Here is an 18,681-nt window from a genome sequence, read left to right as displayed (position 1 = left end):
GTTAAACAGACTGAATAAAAACTAAAAAAAATGACAAAATTTGGGGGTTAACAAATGGGGTTAACAAAAGCATTTTATAAAAATAAATTTCCAAAATTGTTCTCTAAATGCCCTAATTTTATGAGAAGCATGCAAAAAAAGATCACATTTTTAAAAATAATTTTTGACCAGAAACAAGACGAAAAGTTCACATTTTGACAGAAGGTTTTATTAAAAATATTTTTAAAAAGGTTGTCTAAATGCCCTAATTTTATGAGAAACATCCAAGAAAAGATATGTTTAGAAAAATAATTTCATTAAAAACTTTTGTCAAACTTTTTTAGTTTTTGACCAGAAATGACACAAAAATGTTATGGAAAAAAATGTCTAAACATATTTTCTAAATGTCCTAATTTTATGAGAAACCTGCAAGAAAAGATAAAAATAAAAAAAAATTACCAAAATTTTCGTCAAACTGTTTTAGTTTTAGATCGGAAATGACAAAAAAAGTTTTCATTTTGACAGAAGTGTTTATGGAAAAAAAATTCTAAAAATGTTCTCTAAATGCCCTAATTTTATGAGAAACATGCAAGATCACATTTTAAGAAATATTTTTTTAAAGAATTTTTGTCAAACCTTTTAAGTTTTTGACCGGAAATGACACAAAAAGTTCACATTTTGACAAAAAAAATTTATAGAACAAAATGTGTAAAAATATTTTGTAAATTCCCTTATTTTATGAGAAACATGCAAGAAAAGATACCATTAAAAAATAATTTTATTAAAAACTTTTGTCAAACTTTTTTAGTTTTTGACCGGAAATGACACAAAAATTTTACTTTTTTTAAAAAAAAATGTATCAATATCTGACCAAAAACAAGGGTTTTGTCAAAAATTCCAAAAAATTAAATTTTTCTAAAAATGTTTAAAATACATTTAAAAAATGTTTTCAAAAAGCTATATTTTGTACATACAACAAAAATGTTTTCAAAAAGCTATATTTTGATGAGAAACATGCAGAAAAGATAACATTTTAAAAATGCTTTTTTCAATATTTTCTTTGAAATTTTTCAATATCTGACCAAAAACAAGGGTTTTATCAAAAAATCCAAAACAATTGTTTTTCTAAAAAAAAATTTTAAAAAATTTTGCAGAGCAGCCTTAGCAGAAAAGATAAAGTTTTTTAAATACATTTTTTAAAAAATGTTTAAAAATTTTTCAACATCTGACCAAAAATAAAGGTTTAATTAAAAATTCAAAAGAAAGATTTTTTTTTTTAAAAAAAGATTCTTTATAAAATGATTCTTGATAATTCAAAAATCTGTTTTGATGAGAAACATGAAGATAAAATTATGAAAAGAAATATTTTAACACCTGCCCAAAAATTAGGGTTTTGCCGAATAATAAAAAAAAAATTCTAAAACATTTTTAAAAACCTTTTTTTACAAAAAAATTCAAAATGCTACATTTTGTTAAGAAACATGCAGAAAGCATAAAATTTTGAAATTGTTATTTTCAAATATTTTAATGAGTTTTTCAACTTTTGTGCGAAATTAGGATTTTGCTCAAAAATTCCCCCAATTTTCCCCAACAATGTTTCAAAATGTTCTAACTTGATGTGAAACAGAAAACAAAATTTGTTTTCACATGACATCCATTCATCCATTTTCATTCACTTAATCAACAAGACAGAATACTGACAAAATGTTGACAAAATATTCCAAAAAATATTTTTCTAAATGCTCTAACTTGATGAAAAACATGTAGAAAACACAACAAAATTTAATTTTTTTCATAAATCTTTTGACCAAACTTTTGACCAATATGACATGCAAAATTTTGATTTTGACAAATTAAAAAAAAATTTTCTCAAAAATTTTCAAAAAAATTTTAATTTGATGAGAAACATACAGAAAACATAAAATTTTGAATTTTTTCAAAACAATTTCGACTTTTTGTTTTCTGCATGTTGCTTATTAAATTAGAGCCTTTTGAACATTTTTGGGGTAATTTTCTTTTGGGATTGTTTGACAAAATCCCAATTTCGCATTATATGAAATATTTTGAAAAAAAAAATTCAAAATGTTATGTTTTCTGCATCTCATCAAATTAGGGAATGGGGAAGAAAAAATTGGGAATTTTTTATTTTGAATATTTTGTCAACATATTTATATTATTCTTGAATGCTACATTTTGATAAGAAACAAGCAGAAAAGAAGAAATTTTGAGAAAATTATTTTCAAAGATTTTCAAAAATTATGTGATCAAAAATTAGGGTTGTGGTGAAATATTCCCAAAAAACCTTATTTTAAGATTATTTTTTCAAAATGCTGTATTTTGACAAGTAACATGCAGAAAAGAACAAATTCTGGAAAAAAACATACCAATTTTTTAAAAACATAATTACCTGTTCTATAATTCAGAACCCCTCTCCCCCCGCCGATTAGTCAATTTACAGTCAAAGTTTCACAGCTTTTGTCAACCAAGAATTTCTTTGATTATAGCCCTAGAAATTTGTAACATTTTATAACAGAATGTGTATATAGAAGTCTCTTTTTTAAACTAATTGTGTTTTTGTAGCTTTTGTGGTTTATGTTGTAAAAAAAACTGGATTTTTTTTCTTTTATTAAAACTTTTATTAAAAACACCAGCAATCGCTTCTGTAGTGTCTGAAGATTCCGATCCCTGTGCCTTTCCAGACAAAAAGCCATGATCATGTTTGTTCCACACATAATCCAGAGTTAGGTTTGAAAGCAGCACAAAATAAGTGTGCATTGATGTTGATTTGATCAAATACATTGTTTATAGTCATGGATGATAAGAATGCAATCAAGACAAACGTAGTGATTCATGATTAGATGAAAAGACAAGAGTCATTTTAGACACGTCCCACATCGATGGCTAAAGTGCTCAATCTTCTAATCTATTATAGATCTATTTTATCTAGTCGATTGGCAGATTCCATTTTGGATGATAAAACAGATATGAAGCTCGGATTCAGTCTGTTTGTACGATAAACACTTTTGGTTCGAACAGAAAAACCACATGACTCAAATCAGGGTAATCATAATTTTGCAAAACTGGTTTTCCCAAAGAGTACTATATTTAGATGGGAATTTATGCACTTTGCTCATTGATATAAAGTTAGGACACCAAGTCATTAGTCTTGTTTGGAAAAAGTCACGTATAAAGTTAGGACACAAAGTCACGCTTCATGTTTTGAAAAAGTCACCAATCAAAAGTCAGCAGTCATGCAAAGTCACGTTTCGACATAGTAAAATATAAAGTAAAGTCACAAGGTCAAAAGTCATGTAGGGACAAAGTCACAAATCAAGTTAAGACAAGGTCAAAAGATTTTTTAACTAAACTCACACCAGAGAAAATGCTGCCATCTGCTGGTAATAAAGTCACGTATAATAAGAACACTAACGTCATGTGTGAATGCCGGAAGGCAGTTTTGATGTTTTCAAAGACCACAAAAGAGCCGGCATCTCTTTTGGCTAAAAGCCAATGGTGGAAGGGGCTTGTTCAATAACAAAGGCAGCAAATGCAAAGAGTAAACAGAAAGTAGCCATGTCAGAGGTCACCAAAAGTCAGCAGCTGTTGCGAATGCTATTAGGCAGCACTGGACACAGCCAGTTTTTTCAGGTGATCCATGAACACTTGCAGACTCACATCATCAGTGAGAATGGGTGCTCCAGAATCCTACCAAGAAACACACACTGGGTCAATCTAAGGTCAGAGGTCATAGGGAATGTGTACAGTGAGATGCTCACCTGACCCCAGGAGAACATGTTGTTGTGGGTTTGAGATGGGTTCACTTTGGACAGCAGGAAACGAGCCTGTCAAAAAGGAAACGTGACCAGAGGTAAACACTATATACTAGTGTTGTACATACTGTTGTAGTGTGTATGGCTTTGAAGATGAAATGAATACAGATGCAGATCAGAAAAGCTTATATGCAGTACTTTATCTGTAATGGTGCAGAGAGTGTGTAAAAGTGCAGTGTTAGGATTCAAGGTATATAATGCTGTGTATGAAGGTGCTGTTTGTGCATAAAGACAGTAAAAAGCAAAATGGTAAGATGTTGGAGTTTCCCTTGACACCCCCACCTGGCTGCCTCCGTGTTCGGTGTCAATGTATCTGGGCATGGGGAAGCGTGTGTGGAGCAGCTCCTGAGCATCGTCCACTGGAGCCTGCAACAGCTGTTTGAAGTTTTCATACTCAGGCAGGTCTTGGTAACCTGCCTTTCTCCACTGAGACACCGTCTGCAAACACACAACCATGTCATCAAAACAATACAATACAAATACATCAGTCTAAACACAGAAATGTGTATCAGTCTGTGTGTGTGTGCGTGTGTGTCTGTGTATGTGTGTAAGGACCTCTCCATGGTAAATAAGGATCTGGAAAAATGTGTCCATCAGTAAAATCCTGTCTGGAAGAATGCTACTGCTGTCCAACAGCACAGGCTGAAAAACAAGAAGAGACAATGACTCCCCGCTCCAGACATATTGCAGATCATAAGCGCCCTTCAGAATCCCCGCTGACTCCGCCCCCCACATGTTTACCTCTGGTGGGCCGTTGAAAGAGTAGGCGTACAGCAGTGGCTGCACCATGATGAGCGCCTGCGTCAGGTCCTGACGGTTGAACTGATGTCTGTAGTAGGAACTTTCATCAGGACTATTGTTGAACACCTGCAGGAAAGGTGAGCGCCGCAGGTGGAACATAAACTGAAACACACAGACACACAAATGGTCACAAACAGGAAGTGGAGGATTTGGGTGTGACAGCAGAGACATTATTCACCTGAGGGTAGAGGGAGAAGGTCTCTGAGAACCTGAATGAGTTTGGGTCATCTTTGTGGTAGTCTCCAAACTTCTGACACTGAAACAAACAAACCACATACAACATCCAACACATACACACAAATAAAACCTGAGAAGGTGAGATGCTCGACATTGTACCAGTCTGATCAGCTGTCGGTCCAACCACCTTAAGACGTCTGGCCCCTCCTCTGTCTCTGCACGATAAACTGCCAGTCTTGCCATCAAGATGGCTGCCGCCTCCTGGTCAAAGGATGCTGAAATGTTCTGGATCTGAGTCTGAGCGTCAGCCCAGCTAGAGCCAGGACAACAAGAAAAACTATGAGAAACCAGAGCACAGCCTCAGGTTTAGGGAACACATCACAGGAGGGGGCGTGGTCCCTTACTTCCTGGCTGTAGTGGTCACTCTGATCCGCCTCTGTCCTGATGAATGCTGGTACTGAGTCACGAACTGGATTGCTCCTCGGCCCCCCTGAGGGATTGGAGCATTGTGCTGCAAGACAAACAAAGCTGATCAATTATCATCATAAAAAACATTCACTGAGGAGAGTTCAGTACATGAAACACTGGGGGCTTCAGACAAAGTGAAACACAAAAACGTATCACAAAAAGCCCAAATGATAACAGTGTTTCCCCTGGGCTTTACGGCTTTGGGGACCAGGGGTGAGTGGAGTGGCCAAACACGTTGACAGTTGACAAAAAGGAGTCATATTTAAAAACCACACTTTAGAAAACTCTTTGAATGTGTAACCCAGATGTAGTTTGTGCAAAAAATGTCAATATCAAATATTCACCAAAATCAACATACTATATACTAGGACTCACATAAACACCATAAAATGCCAGTTTCTGGACTGCAATATAACACCAGGTGTATAACAAGTGTTAATGATGGAGGTCAGAGTCAAATCCCAGTCTCTGTATTATAAATACATCAGATACTCAGACTACAATACTCTGACCAGAAGATCTTCCAAGAAGATTGTTTCTTCTTCATTAAACCTTGTACAGGGCAGTTTTCTGAAGAGCAAGGATTAGTTTCATCCACCAGTAAAAGTTCACAGCAGAATCACTCAGGAGTTAGGATCTCTGATCATGGTCCAAACAACCAGGTTTCCAAACACATTGTTCCAAAAAGCTTGTGGCACTTTGTAACATGCGATTTTCTTCTAACGACCACCGAGTAGTTTCACCCACCAGTAAAAGTTCCAAGTTCTCTAGAAGCCGGAGTGTGTGTCCATGTGTTTGTTTGTGTAAAACAGAGGGCAGGAAATTAAATGAAATATCTTAAATTAAATCAGTAACATTATTCCTTATTAAAAGAACATAGTCCAGATGTGTTCTATAGGAAAGTGACCTGAAATGAGTTCTGTTGCGATTCAGTGATCTAAATTAAATTCATCGGACTTTGGGGTGAGGAGGGCACCCCGACTTGAGGGAAGAGGAAACACTGGATAACATACTCTTTTTTGTTTGTTTTGGTTAGCTATGGCACAGTAGCTTATATTTATACTTGACACTGAAATACTTAACAATCACCTCAGTAAGACAGAGGTGTCACCATACAGTGGTCACAGCTGGTCTCTGTGGTTGGCTGCTCAACACCACAGCTCTCAGTGGTCTGATAATGATGGTGATAATGATTACACACCTGAACACCTGTTATTACTGGAGTCACACACACACACACACACACACACACACACACACACACGTCAACACAACTATACAACCAATACCCTGTGTCTTAGTGTTTGTGTCCTCGTGACAGAGTTGCCTTGGTACACCTGTCAGTCACCTGCTGTGATGATGATAGTAAGAAAACACACCTACCCATACACACACACATCCACTCAGACATATATACTCTCTCCCTCTCAGATTTTTAGAGAAGATCAGCCTCAGATTTCAACAACTGCTTTCAGGATTCAGGATTCAGGATCGATGATTGACCACCTGAACTCACTTTCGACCTTCAGGAGCATCGATTGACTCTTATATGTTCATCTTCAAAAAGGAACCTGTTCTCAAAGCAATGGATTAAACTAAACCAGACAGTGGATAAACTCAACAAAACCCAATTAAACTGAACTGGATGGAAAACTGAGGTTTTCTTTTTCCTTGAAGTGGAGAACGTTCTCAGTCACTGTTCTGCAGTGGCAATGGAACCTCGCTGACAACACTGTGACTCATCAAATATTGAAGACATGACTGCCTCCAACTACAAGATTATAATTGGAAGGATTTTCATGGAGAAAAATCAAAGTCTTCCAAGACCTGACAGCAACCACTGGTTAGGTGACTGATGTCAATGCTTTGCCTAGATCCATCCGTGTGATTAATATTTTTGTTAGTTTTTTTCACATCTTTGTAATAGTTTTCTTTTCATTGGGGAGTATTGCAAATTTTAAAAAAAATCAGCATTTAAAACAGACTGGAGACCACAAGACCTACTACCTATTTAGTTTTATGACGCTCTGTGTGTGTATGTTTAAGGGCACCACCTGGCGGTTATTTGAGGAACTGCATTCCATTCAATAGTTCAATATCTGTAAAGATGGCTTCAGAGCATGCTCTGAGAATACTGTATGCAGCTCTGATGTCTCTATCCAGTGCATCATCCATCTGCGGGAACATGCTCCTCCTGCTGGTTCTCTTCCTTAACAAGGATCTACGCAGCGACACACTAGGTTTTGTAGTTAGCTTCAGCCTCAGCGACCTAGCCCTGGGACTCTCTGCCCTCCCGATCGGTGCCTACACCATCCTGTCTGAGCCAACTGGCTATACCAGTGATGGCGTCTTCTGTCAAGGCAGTGGATTCCTGTTTTTGCTTCTACTTACTTCCTCCGTACACTCTCTGACCTGGGCTAGCATCAACAGGTTCACTCAGATCTGCTTTGCCCTCAGCTACCCCCGCATCTGGACAACAGGCCGCAGTAGGGCAGTGCTGTTGTCTCTCTGGTTCTTCTGCCTACTGATCGCAACACTGCCCCTTGTGGGCTGGGGGAGCTACACCTATGACCAGGCCCGTTTTCTGTGCTGCCCAAGCTTCACTCCAGAAAACAGAAACTACCTTTTGCTGTGGCTGTTGCTTGGAATCATGGTTCCGATTCTCACCACGTGTTCTCTGTATGGATACGTAGTGTATGTGGCCAGGAAGCAGGCGCGCAGGGGGACGTTTGTGTGCAACGAGCTGCATTGTTTCTATGTTCCTGCCAACATGTACCTAAGGAGCTCTGTTGTGATGGTGGTCACGTCATGTGAGTTCATTCTGACTTCTGGTTAGTCACGTCAGTCATGCAGGCTTAGGACAGGACACCTATAACATTATTCAGTCTATTCTTAGTATTGATGTATGTGTGCATTTTATGTGCATATTTATATATTTTGTAGATTAGTGGAAGTTTGCATTAGTATGTACTAATTTTTGTTTGTTTTTCCCTAAACTTGTGTGGATCGTCAGTGTGTCTACTGGTCTGCTGGATTCCCTTTGTCTCCATGTGTTTGTATGAGACTTTCACTGGTCAACACAGTCTGTCTGCATTCTCAGCTTTCTCAGTCTGGTTGGTGCTGACTGGCTCTGCCCTAAACCCTTGGATCACCTGCCTGACACAGACGTGAGTCTCTGTGCAAATATTTTTAACAAAACCTGCTTCAATCATCAAACTGAACCATGGCCTGTCTGTCTGACTGTCTGACTGTCTGTCTGTCTGTCTGTCTGTCTACATAAGGTACAGGGCAGCAGTGTGTCATACTGTGGCCACGTTTTTCAAAAAATGTTTCTGCTCAAATGTGCATACTGAAACCCAACCACAGAGCTCCGTCTTCCACCTAAACCCAACTAATCACAGCATTACAACAACAACACGACCTTCATCAACTCCTAAGACTCAAACACCAACAGCTTCATGAACAATGGCCCCCAAACACAAGTGAGCCGTTTGTGACATCACAGCAGCATCCAGCTCTTCACTAACTGCTACAGTAAACCTAACCCAGATGATCTGAGGGTCAGGACATCAAACGAGGTCTACGGTCGGGGATTTTTACCTGGTTGACGACCTCAAAGTAAAGGGCCAGTGTGGTGTTTGCATCCAGACCACAGATCTTCCATTGACATGTTCCTCCAGTACCAATTTCCTGTGGACAAATAAAACACATGCCTACTTAACACATGTAAACTGATGTTGGCGTGACTATTAATGATCATGTGTATGTGTGTGAAGTTACCTACATTTTCAGAGACACAAGTTCCCTTAGCATGGAGAGAAACACACGGTCCAATGGCTCCTGACAGCTTAACTTCTCTGGACATCTGAAAAAACATGAGGCTTGGTATTCAATCACACCCAGCTGAGGAGGGGCAGGGGTGAGGTCGATGTAAAGTCAACCGTGGTCGTACCTTGACCTCCAGGGTAGCACCAAATGCCATTTTAAAGGATCCCTGGACATCCTTGGTGAAAACACGCTGGAAGGTTTGTTTGAAAAGTGATGTGTTGAAGGAGTCAGCCATCACCATGTAGCCTCTGTAACATACACACCAACAACTACATAAACCTACAACAGTGGCACAAATATTGATCATCGACTGTAGAAAAGTTGCAAACTATTGTTTTAAAAAAGAAGCCAATGAGAAAATTAGGCTACATCCTACTTCAATTATTCACTAATGAGTACATACAACACTTAATTAATTAGAAAACGGTCTGGTGGAAATAATTGGAAAACATAAGTGGAAACGACAGATAGTGATTGACACAATGACATGTTTTTATAGGATGGGACTGAGGGCAGCCTCATGTCCAATCAGGTCAGCTGTGGTCTATTCCAAAATATAATAATAATAATAAATTTTATTTCATAGCCACCTTTCTGTCACCTAAGGACACCAAATATACAAGACTGTAAGCCAAAAGCCAATTGCTTATATTTGGTCAATGGTTTATCATAATTTGATTGATATTGAATTTGACAAAAGTTAAATTTTCTGAAAAACACAAGAAGGATGTGACTTAAAAAGTATTTTAATATAACGATGTATTAATGCCGTGATAACAGGAATACAAACTGTGTGTTCGTATGTGAGTATGTTTGTGTGTGTACCCTGTATAGTTGGCGCAGCACTTCATCTCCAGCAGACCCGTCTGGTCCAGTGCACAAGCGTACAAGTCGATGATGTGACCATTAGTGGACGCTCTGTTAGCAAGAGCCTCGTAATGCTACAACACACACACAGAGTAAATTTTGTGCAGAACTGTAGCAGTATTAAGTTTTCCATCAAGCAGGAAGCAAGCAAGAAGGAAGTGATGTCATCTTTCACACCTTGGTGGCTTTCTTCATGAATTTGGCGTTGTCCTTCTCGATGTCGTGCCACGACCGAATGGGCGTCTTCAGTTCATCTCCCACAACCATCCCTGGACCCTGTGTGGCTGGACCCCCAATGAAACTCATGATGCGAGCACCGGTGTTTGGAAAGGTGCACTGTTCATATAAAAAAGAAGTAAGAAGGAAATAATTACGTCATCGTTCTGAGCAATTCTCAACACGCACACATGCACACACACGTGCATGCAACCACACATACCTCCAAAAGGCCAACAGCAATGGATAAAGCCACGCCCAGGGAGCGTAGAGGCCTCTTCCCCTGAGTTACAGGCCACGGGTCACGCTGCAGCTCCCCCAACAGGTCAGTCAGGTTCATGTCTATCTTCTGCACTGGCTGCAGAAACCTAAGCAACAAAAACAGTAACAATAAAAAACACGAAGAATAAAGAACACATAATGCCAAATCTGTTTGTGTACCTATTGGACAGAGGCTGCTGAGGAGTCTGAGGTCCTCGTGCCTGATTGGCTGCAGGTTTGGCCAGACCAAGCATCTCCTGGAAGTCAATGAGAATTGTTTAGCATCACTATCTGTAAGCATGTTTAAGTTAATTACTGGTCTAAAACTATTGTAGTTCAGTGATTGGCTGACTGAGCAACAGTGGAAATGTGATTGAGCTGACTGACCTGCAGCTGCTTGGCGTTAAGGTCTTTGGTTCCTCTGAACACATAGCTCTTGGAGATTCCCTCACATCCGAGTTCGTGAACCTGAACCATCCGTCCAAATGTAATGAGACCCACAAGGGCCGTGGGAGGAAGCAAAGAAAGGGACATCTGAAGAGATTCCTTTAACGCCTGCAGGTCCTCGTCCTCCATACATGTATCCACCACATACAGGAAGATCAGCGGCATCTGAGGGCCTCGCTGAAGACACAGAGCAGAGTAGGACAATAAAGACGGAGCCAAGATCTTTGGATGAGATATCTGGGGACGTTTAGTTTCTGAGAGAATGTTTGAGGAGATGTGTCTTACCTGGACCACATACTCAATGGTGGAGAACTGTGGCAACAGCTCAGCAGGTTGATTCACCTCAGAGATTCCAGCATAAGATGGAGGAAACTGTCACAGAAACAAACATGCATAGGTGAACACACACAATAAAGATTAGCTTAGTTTAGACCAGTCCTCACATGTATAGAATAGAACATGTGTGTTTACCTGATTTCTTTGGTAACAGAAGTTACATGCCCACAGTTTGGCTCTGTAGTCCACCTGACTGAGGGTCAGAGAGGTAAAAGAAAGACATGTTCATATTAAAGCACTACATTTTAATACACTAACCAGAATTAGAATAGTGATTAGGTGAACATTAGGGTGTGTGTAATACCAGAGTGGGTTGAGCACTGCCCGACAGGTGGCCCGGCTACAAAGAACTGGTTCATACTGGATCGGTGGTAGGTCTGGTCTCTCCTTCAGAGGTGTGAACAACGCTGCCACTGGAACCACCATCCTGGTGGCCTCCAGGCGGCTGGAGGGCCAAACGTTCCAGCTGAAACGCACACCGTCCCGGTCCTCATTCTGAGTGATGTAGTCCGCAAAGGTTGCCATGGCAATGCAGGGCCGTTAGTAAAAAGCTGCAGTCAAACAATTACAATATTACTCTCTCTTTCACAATAACGTAACAAATTAACAAGAAAGTAAATGATGCATGTCATATACAGGGCCCAACATAAAATTAAAGAAACATAATAATGAACATCAGTGAGATGCACCTTTTACCTTTTTTAGTCCTGAATTCGTACCAAAACTGATTAACTTTTGCCTTTGACATTGTGCAACAGCTCCACAACTGTTTCTAGACAGTCACAGTCACTAAATGCACAACATGATTGCTCATTGTTTTTACAGCTTTTTTCATGTTTTTTCCTCTAAATAAGTCTTAAAATTTGCACATCTCACAGTCAGATGTGAAGAATATTGCTAGTTCATTGGTACCCCTAAAATGTTCTGAAAAAATAATTTTGTGAACAAATGTGAACAAATGTGAACGAATGATCTTAATTTTGGAGGTAATTGCCATTCATCAAGCTGTAATGTGAACAAATGTGAACGAATGATCTCACTATTGTAACTGTGACCAGCTTCCAACTCACGTGAAGCCAGTAAAGTGTAGATTAACTGTGCGTTCTCAAAAATGTGTGTGTTGTCCTCCACACAGCACGCATTTTGTGTTCTTTTATACTTTCCGTTTGCTTTTATATTTATTAGGTACTTTCATCTCTCAACAATTCTATCTTTACGTACTTTTATATTCTCATATGTATCTATTGTTTATTTGCATTTCGTACATGTTACTGCAACGTGTATTTTTTGTCAGAAATGTCTTTCAATCCGAGCCCTCTTTCTTTTTTATATTTAATTCGGAAAAATAACTCACTTGTAACGGAACCTTAACATGCTTCTCTAGGTTATAAATCATAAGTGAATATCCATCACATCACACTGATAAAGCCTTAGTTTGAGACGTCTGCAGGATGGTGTATAAACGCACAGGTAGTATAGTTTATCTGTTCATTTTGGAAGTTCTGATGCAAGGAGTAACTACATCTGTGATTTTCTGCCCAGAGTTTTGTTAGCATCCCAGCTACGAGCCTTAACATACGTACAATGTGTCGCACCTCGCGGTTAGTGTTATGACAACAACACCAGTGACAGGTCAATCAGGGTCCAAAGCCCAGGTGAGACTTGGAGTCGATCAGGTGTGTGAATGAGTGTCAGTGTGTATGTATGAAACTTACCACCGCTGCTCCTACTGCTGTTGCCTCTCTACTCTGACAACGAAGCAAAACAACATGGCGGCGCCCCGGCGCCACGTCAGGACACAGAGAGCGGAAAAGTATTGAGGGCTCACTCTGGTACATTCTGTCAACGAGATTCGAGTGAAATGATTCCTGAGTAATCGCGAATTAAAAAGGTACAACAGTCATTCAACAGTCAACGTTCAGTCTTTTATAATCGAATCACATTGAAAGAGTCTTTTAAGAGGACACTTGGGATTTATATTTGAAAAAAAGCTCTGACCAAGATGACTGACGAAATACTTACACATTAACATGACAGGGCGGAATGTTACGGCGGAGTGAAACATCTTGACAATATATAATCTTTGTTAGCGCCTCACTCAAGGGGTGAGAAATGAAATTGCAGAAAGTTTTTACTTCAGACAAACGTGTCTTCACCTGTCTGTTGTTAAAAGTGTCATTCTAACGGAGTATCTGTCTAACAGAACATCAAAATCTCAGTCACTCCTAGCCCTCCCCTCTCAATAATTGTGTTTTGTTTTTTTCCAGAATGTCTTTTCACTATTTTATGCAATTTTACAAAACAATCATGAAATAAGAAGCAGGTTTAAAATGTTAAAAATGTTTATTTTTTTTGATGAAAACACTGTCACTTACACGTGTGCTTCACCCTCAGCTCATTCAATCAGGCGACATCTTCTCTCTAAAAGTTATATTTTCAACTTGTAGCATTAGATTTTTTAAATTAAATAACTGTAACAAAACCAGATGAAACAAGTGGGGAAAATGGGAACATTTTGATTAATGACAAGTAAATTTGACAGAAGAAATATTTAATATAGAGTTAAGATTTTGTGATGATTTTTTTTTTTTGTTTTTTCTGCCAAGTCCTAGTTTGGTTCAGGAGCTTTACCGTCACTTTTAAGGATTTATTTAGACTGACAAAATTAGATCCTCCTGGAGCAGTTTGAATGTTTAAATTTCACAACCTGTTACTTTCTGCTGTGTAACCTCACACTTAATTTTTTGGACTGGAATCAGGTAAAATTAAAGAGAAAAAAAATGTGTCTGCAGTTTTAAGAAAAAAAAATTGACTTTGACCATAAAACTAATTTACCAAATATATATGTTAACTGATTGAAAGTATAATCCTCAGCAGCTTTACAATAATCAAAAACGAACCTCAGATACAACATTTGCTTTGTCATCTTTATGACCTCATCTGTCTCATGCTTTGTCATTGTTTACGTGTTCAGGAAACGCTGTTCTACAGTCGGAGGTCACATCTCCAGCTCTGCCTACTCCTCTCCTTCTGACAGGAGGCAGAGCTACCACATGTTTAAATAAGGCAGCTGGTTAGAGTAGGAGGTCACATGTTGTTGAATCCCAACATGCCTTTCATGTTCCCAGCCGCACCTTGTTGAAACTGACGCATCATTGACTGCAGACCCGCCATCCCACCTGGAAATATTTTAGACATATACATTTGAAGTAAATTACTGGGTCGTTGATTCCTTTACGTGCATATTGAACCAATGTGTTTGTTTCTTACCCATGTGGTGCAGAACTCGTGGGTCCATCATCTTTGCCATCTGCTGGTTCAGTTTTGCCATCTGTGAGGGGTTCACGTTCTTTGACATGTCTCCCCCTAAAAAGCAAAGTTTCTATGAATGCTGCCCCCTGTTGGAACTACACCTTTATTAAAGTGTTTGTATATTGTAATTGCATGATGTACTGTTTAAAGAGTTTGTCAAAGTCAGTGTCCTGAATCCTGTCAACTTACCCTTGAACAGGCCTTTGATTCCACCCATCTTCTTCACCATCTGAGCAAACTTGGTGTATTGTGTCAGCAGCTCCTGAACGTCACGGGTAGCGACTCCTGACCCCCGGGCGACCCTCTGGATCCTGTTTGGCTGTTTACTAAAAAGCTTTGCTCCATCTTTACTGTCCAGTTCTACAAGCAAACAATATTAAAATATGGTAAGGACTAAAAAATATGAATCCCAATATTTTATGGTGTAATATTTATGCACGTTACCTTGGTCATTCATACTGTCCATGATGGTCATCAGTTTTTTCAGCCTTGACATCGACTCCTGTTCGTTTCCTTTACTCATAAAATCTGTTCCAAACCCTGGAATCATTCCCTGAGACCCCCAGAGAATTATAGATTCAATTTCTCAATGTCTGTTGAAGGTCAAAGACATTCTGTTGCATGCTAGGATATCTGGGTCACATGACATAGACACTTACCATAATCTGTCCAAAAGGTCCCATCTTCATAATGTTCTGAAACTGCTCATACATGTCCCTGAGTGTGAATTGACCTGCAGGGCACAGATTATAGGTCATTTATCTTTCCATCCAAAATGCTCTGCAGGATTTACAAACCCTGTGAGCTCTCTCTCACCATGCTTAAGTTTGTCAATCAGCTCCTCATTATCATCCAGTTTCAGCTCGTTGACTCTGTCGATCAGTCCTTCAATATCTCCCATACCTGACAGGAAAATGTATTAAATATATATTGTTCTGTTCATAGCAACTGGTGCCAAAATGTGTCGCTGTATTTACCTAGCAGTTTGCTAATAAAAGGTTGTGTCTTAAATGGCTCGAAGTCGTCAATGTGTTCGCCTGTTCCGATAAAGATAATGGGACTCCTGGTTGCTGCCACACTGATAGGAAACAGGTATTTAAATGTTGTAAAATCCTCACACTGACAGGGTAAAATATATATACAAACAAATCATGATAATAAGCAACAGAGAATCACAGTCTTACGCGCTCAAAGCACCTCCTCCTTTGGCATGTCCGTCAAGTTTGGTAACGATGACTGATGCAATGTCCACCTTGTCTTTGAAGGCTTTAGCCTGAGACTCGCAGGCCTGACCAATTGATGCGTCCATCACATACACAATGTTGTCTGGTTGCTACAACAACAAGAAAAAGAAATATTTCTAAATCTGCCAAAAGAATTAGAACAAATGCTTAAGAATTGAAACAGAGAGGTTTTTCAACTCAGCAGTTGATAAATAAACCTGCTGGAGATTAGATTCAGGGTCTTGTCAAAGCCCAGACACTTTGAGCCAAAGGTTATAATTTCACAAATGTGTCAGGTAAACTCAAACTTCTGTTTTAAACAATATCACTAATTGAGCTCTAGTATAGAGTTCAGATTGACAACTTTGATAAGCAGTGCATTTGGCCAATTCTACCTACATTAATTCTAATGCACATATAATATAAAACATAACAAGAAAAATTTTTCTTAATGTCCAGTGTGCTTTTCATAGACAGAATGATACATTTGGGGACTCACCACAGCATTGGATACTTGTAACATTTCCTCAAACAAAGAGTCCTCCTGTTTGTGCCGTCCACTTGTGTCCACGATGATGATCTCAAAGTTTTCTGTTTTGAATTTTTCTACACCCTCTGCAGCAATTACCACAGGATCCATCTCCGTGTAACTGGGTAATACAAAATACACATGGTCAGAAATAAGAGCCTAAATGTTAGATGAAGCAACATGAGCTCTATGGGACCTCACCTGCCATAAAAAGGTATTCTGGCTTTGGTAGCGTTCTGTTTGAGCTGATCGAAGGCACCTGCTCTAAAGGTGTCAGCGCAAATCAGACTGGTCTTCCAGCCTTTCCTCTGGTAATAGTAAGCCAACTGCAACAAACACAGCAGAGTGAGTACAGACCCAGGACAAGGGGCACCCTGCCTCTATATGCATAGCATAGAAAATTTGGCTTGTTCTACATCACCTTAGAACAGGTGGTGGTTTTTCCACTGCCTTGAAGACCTACAAACATGATGACATTGTTTTTGCCTTTGGTTGGAGTCCATGCCTTCACACCAGGGTCCACCAGCTGAACGCACCCACACACAAAGGACAAGTACATATATTAAAGACTCAAACAGGCATGGTTGATATGACATACAAACAATAACAAGTCCAAATTATATATAGACAAACCTTGACGAGCTCCTTGAAGACAGCATGCTGAATCATTCTCCTCTTGTTCAAGCCCGAGGCCATCTCCTCCAGATCTATGGCAGACCTTCAATATAAAACAAAGCCCTATTGTTGACTGCTACTAAAAGCAGATGTAAAAAAAAAAAATCTGATCCGGACTCACTTCACATTCTCTCTCAACTGTTTGACCAGTTTGATGTTCACATCAGCTTCAAGAAGGGCTGCACACACCTCCTTCAGCATTGCATTCAACACCTGAGAGAGAAAGATCATCATCAGAAAGGACAGACACCAAGATAATTCTCCATCAACTTCCTCAGTCTAAGTTCAGCAACTAACAAAGCCCATCATCCGTGATGTGCTTTAAACTATCACAAACAAAATGTATCACAAAGTATCAACAACAGTAAAACAAGATCTTGGAACATAAATACAGTTTCCAGGATCAGAGACACTTTAACACTGACCTCTTCATTGATGATAGTGGCATTGCTGAGTGACCTCAGCGCAGAGGTGATCTTCCTTCCTAAGTCAGCAAGCACCATGATGACGAGTAAAAAGATTCTGGAAAAAATTTTACATATAGAAATGTTTAAAGAACTGCTCAAATTGAGATTTTCACATCAGTGTAAGAGTTGATTAAGGAGAAGACAAACTTACTATATATTGCAGCAGAATGTGGTGGAGGGAATCCCCCCAACTCAGCGTCTTAGTAAGTCAGCAGGTCTGGTGACAGAAAGCTGCCTCTCACCTTCTGTTAACATGACAACGAAGTGAAGAATTGTTTCAAGTTCACGTTTCAACTTTGGAAAACTGACATGTAAAACATCGAGTTCTCAAACATAGTAGTCGCAAAAACAAACCACAACCAAGAAGTAAAAGCTTACTTACATCCTAAGTAAATTATTACTCTCCTTATAAACTGATAAGGAAAATCAGTTTCCTTATCAGTTTATTCTATGCGTAGCCATGATCAATGTCATATCTGATAATTAATGGAACCGGTGTCTGTTTTTTGAACATGTTAACACCGTACACAAGATTCATATAGAACTGTTTCTTCTATCTTTAAGCTTCAATATGTGACTTCATCAGCACTTGTCTCTTTCAACCCGATGGACAGTACCAGATACCGTGATTTGAAAGGTTATGCTCTTGATTAGCTCGTCTTTTACGAAAATTACATACTGCTTTATTGTCGCCCAGACACTAATTGACATCGTCTCATAACTACAGTGCTTACAGACATAAGCTGCAATCTATCATTAGCCTAATTTTGGGTATTGTCCGTTGTCAGCTGTCGGCCTTAGCACTTAGCTAAGTTAGCTTAGTTTATCGTGTACAAGCTGCTACCAGTATTAGCGAAGTAAACCCATGTGGAAACCCGTGTTTGTCAGCGATAATGGTGTTTATCATAAACGGAAACCTTAGCTCATTCAATGTGTATAAGACGGTAGTTTTAAGGTTAAACAAAAGCACTTTTTACCTTTTAAATCTTGTGCCCTGAATTAAACTGTAGTTGAGAGTATCAGTGGAACGTCATCAATCCAGACAGGAAATAAACAAGAGTCTTCTTCTTCTCTTCGGTTTTATTTCCGGTTACAACAAATCACTAGCGCTACGTGCAGGGTCGGATATTTTCCCGTTAAATATTAGGAAAGTACGGAGAAAACTGAGATGTTACAAACTTTGGTTGTGTTTTTTTCCTGAACGTCTTTAGTGATGACAGCTATATCGCTGGTCTTCCAGTGAAAACGTTCTTTTTAGATTAAAT

General features: G+C 39.0%; 3 protein-coding genes across 3 annotated transcripts; 1 reads left to right on the top strand and 2 right to left on the bottom strand.

The window, feature by feature from the left end:
• Positions 1 to 1,977: 1,977 nt before the first annotated feature.
• sec23a (Sec23 homolog A, coat complex II component) lies at positions 1,978 to 13,073 on the bottom strand. Its single transcript, XM_008314291.3, has 20 exons — positions 12,926 to 13,073; positions 11,515 to 11,761; positions 11,346 to 11,403; positions 11,160 to 11,246; positions 10,815 to 11,051; positions 10,608 to 10,684; positions 10,390 to 10,534; positions 10,128 to 10,286; positions 9,909 to 10,024; positions 9,208 to 9,331; positions 9,040 to 9,120; positions 8,856 to 8,945; positions 5,192 to 5,298; positions 4,947 to 5,100; positions 4,789 to 4,866; positions 4,551 to 4,712; positions 4,365 to 4,451; positions 4,092 to 4,247; positions 3,756 to 3,821; positions 1,978 to 3,684 (listed from the first exon to the last, which is right to left on the bottom strand). Exons 2-20 carry the CDS (start codon positions 11,733 to 11,735, stop codon positions 3,595 to 3,597), a joined length of 2,295 nt encoding a protein of 764 aa, XP_008312513.1. The 5' UTR covers positions 11,736 to 11,761; positions 12,926 to 13,073; the 3' UTR covers positions 1,978 to 3,594.
• Positions 5,314 to 8,849, top strand: LOC112487129 (histamine H2 receptor). The gene is made up of 2 exons (XM_025056466.1): positions 5,314 to 8,065; positions 8,269 to 8,849. Exons 1-2 carry the CDS (start codon positions 7,363 to 7,365, stop codon positions 8,424 to 8,426), a joined length of 861 nt encoding a protein of 286 aa, XP_024912234.1. The 5' UTR covers positions 5,314 to 7,362; the 3' UTR covers positions 8,427 to 8,849.
• A 461-nt stretch (positions 13,074 to 13,534) lies between the features above and the next one.
• Positions 13,535 to 18,525, bottom strand: srp54 (signal recognition particle 54). Its single transcript, XM_008314311.3, has 16 exons — positions 18,394 to 18,525; positions 17,568 to 17,661; positions 17,375 to 17,471; positions 17,071 to 17,162; positions 16,908 to 16,992; positions 16,696 to 16,800; positions 16,476 to 16,600; positions 16,245 to 16,395; positions 15,707 to 15,855; positions 15,500 to 15,600; positions 15,339 to 15,425; positions 15,182 to 15,255; positions 14,967 to 15,075; positions 14,712 to 14,882; positions 14,481 to 14,576; positions 13,535 to 14,389 (listed from the first exon to the last, which is right to left on the bottom strand). Exons 3-16 carry the CDS (start codon positions 17,450 to 17,452, stop codon positions 14,298 to 14,300), a joined length of 1,515 nt encoding a protein of 504 aa, XP_008312533.1. The 5' UTR covers positions 17,453 to 17,471; positions 17,568 to 17,661; positions 18,394 to 18,525; the 3' UTR covers positions 13,535 to 14,297.
• Between the last annotated feature and the right edge of the window lie 156 nt (positions 18,526 to 18,681).

This window comes from Cynoglossus semilaevis, chromosome 1 (genome assembly GCF_000523025.1).
Source record: "Cynoglossus semilaevis isolate Cse_v1.0 chromosome 1, Cse_v1.0, whole genome shotgun sequence".
NCBI classification, from domain to species: domain Eukaryota; kingdom Metazoa; phylum Chordata; class Actinopteri; order Pleuronectiformes; family Cynoglossidae; genus Cynoglossus; species Cynoglossus semilaevis.
The sequence above is the reverse complement of the archived record's forward strand: the minus strand, read 5'-3'. Positions and strand labels throughout refer to the sequence as shown.

Excerpts from the sequence above, each read along its gene's own strand:
- sec23a (XM_008314291.3), bottom strand. The coding sequence starts at position 11,735 with ATGGCAACCTTTGCGGACTACATCACTCAGAATGAGGACCGGGACGGT. Across the intron at positions 11,052-11,159 it reads CCATTGAGTATGTGGTCCAG|CGAGGCCCTCAGATGCCGCT; the intron begins GTAAGACACATC and ends CTGTGTCTTCAG. Across the intron at positions 3,685-3,755 it reads ACATGTTCTCCTGGGGTCAG|GATTCTGGAGCACCCATTCT; the intron begins GTGAGCATCTCA and ends GTTTCTTGGTAG.
- srp54 (XM_008314311.3), bottom strand. The coding sequence starts at position 17,452 with ATGGTGCTTGCTGACTTAGGAAGGAAGATCACCTCTGCGCTGAGGTCA. Across the intron at positions 17,163-17,374 it reads CCACTATCATCAATGAAGAG|GTGTTGAATGCAATGCTGAA; the intron begins GTCAGTGTTAAA and ends TTTCTCTCTCAG. Across the intron at positions 15,256-15,338 it reads GATTGACAAACTTAAGCATG|GTCAATTCACACTCAGGGAC; the intron begins GTGAGAGAGAGC and ends TGTGCCCTGCAG.
- LOC112487129 (XM_025056466.1), top strand. The coding sequence starts at position 7,363 with ATGGCTTCAGAGCATGCTCTGAGAATACTGTATGCAGCTCTGATGTCT. Across the intron at positions 8,066-8,268 it reads TGTGATGGTGGTCACGTCAT|TGTGTCTACTGGTCTGCTGG; the intron begins GTGAGTTCATTC and ends GTGGATCGTCAG.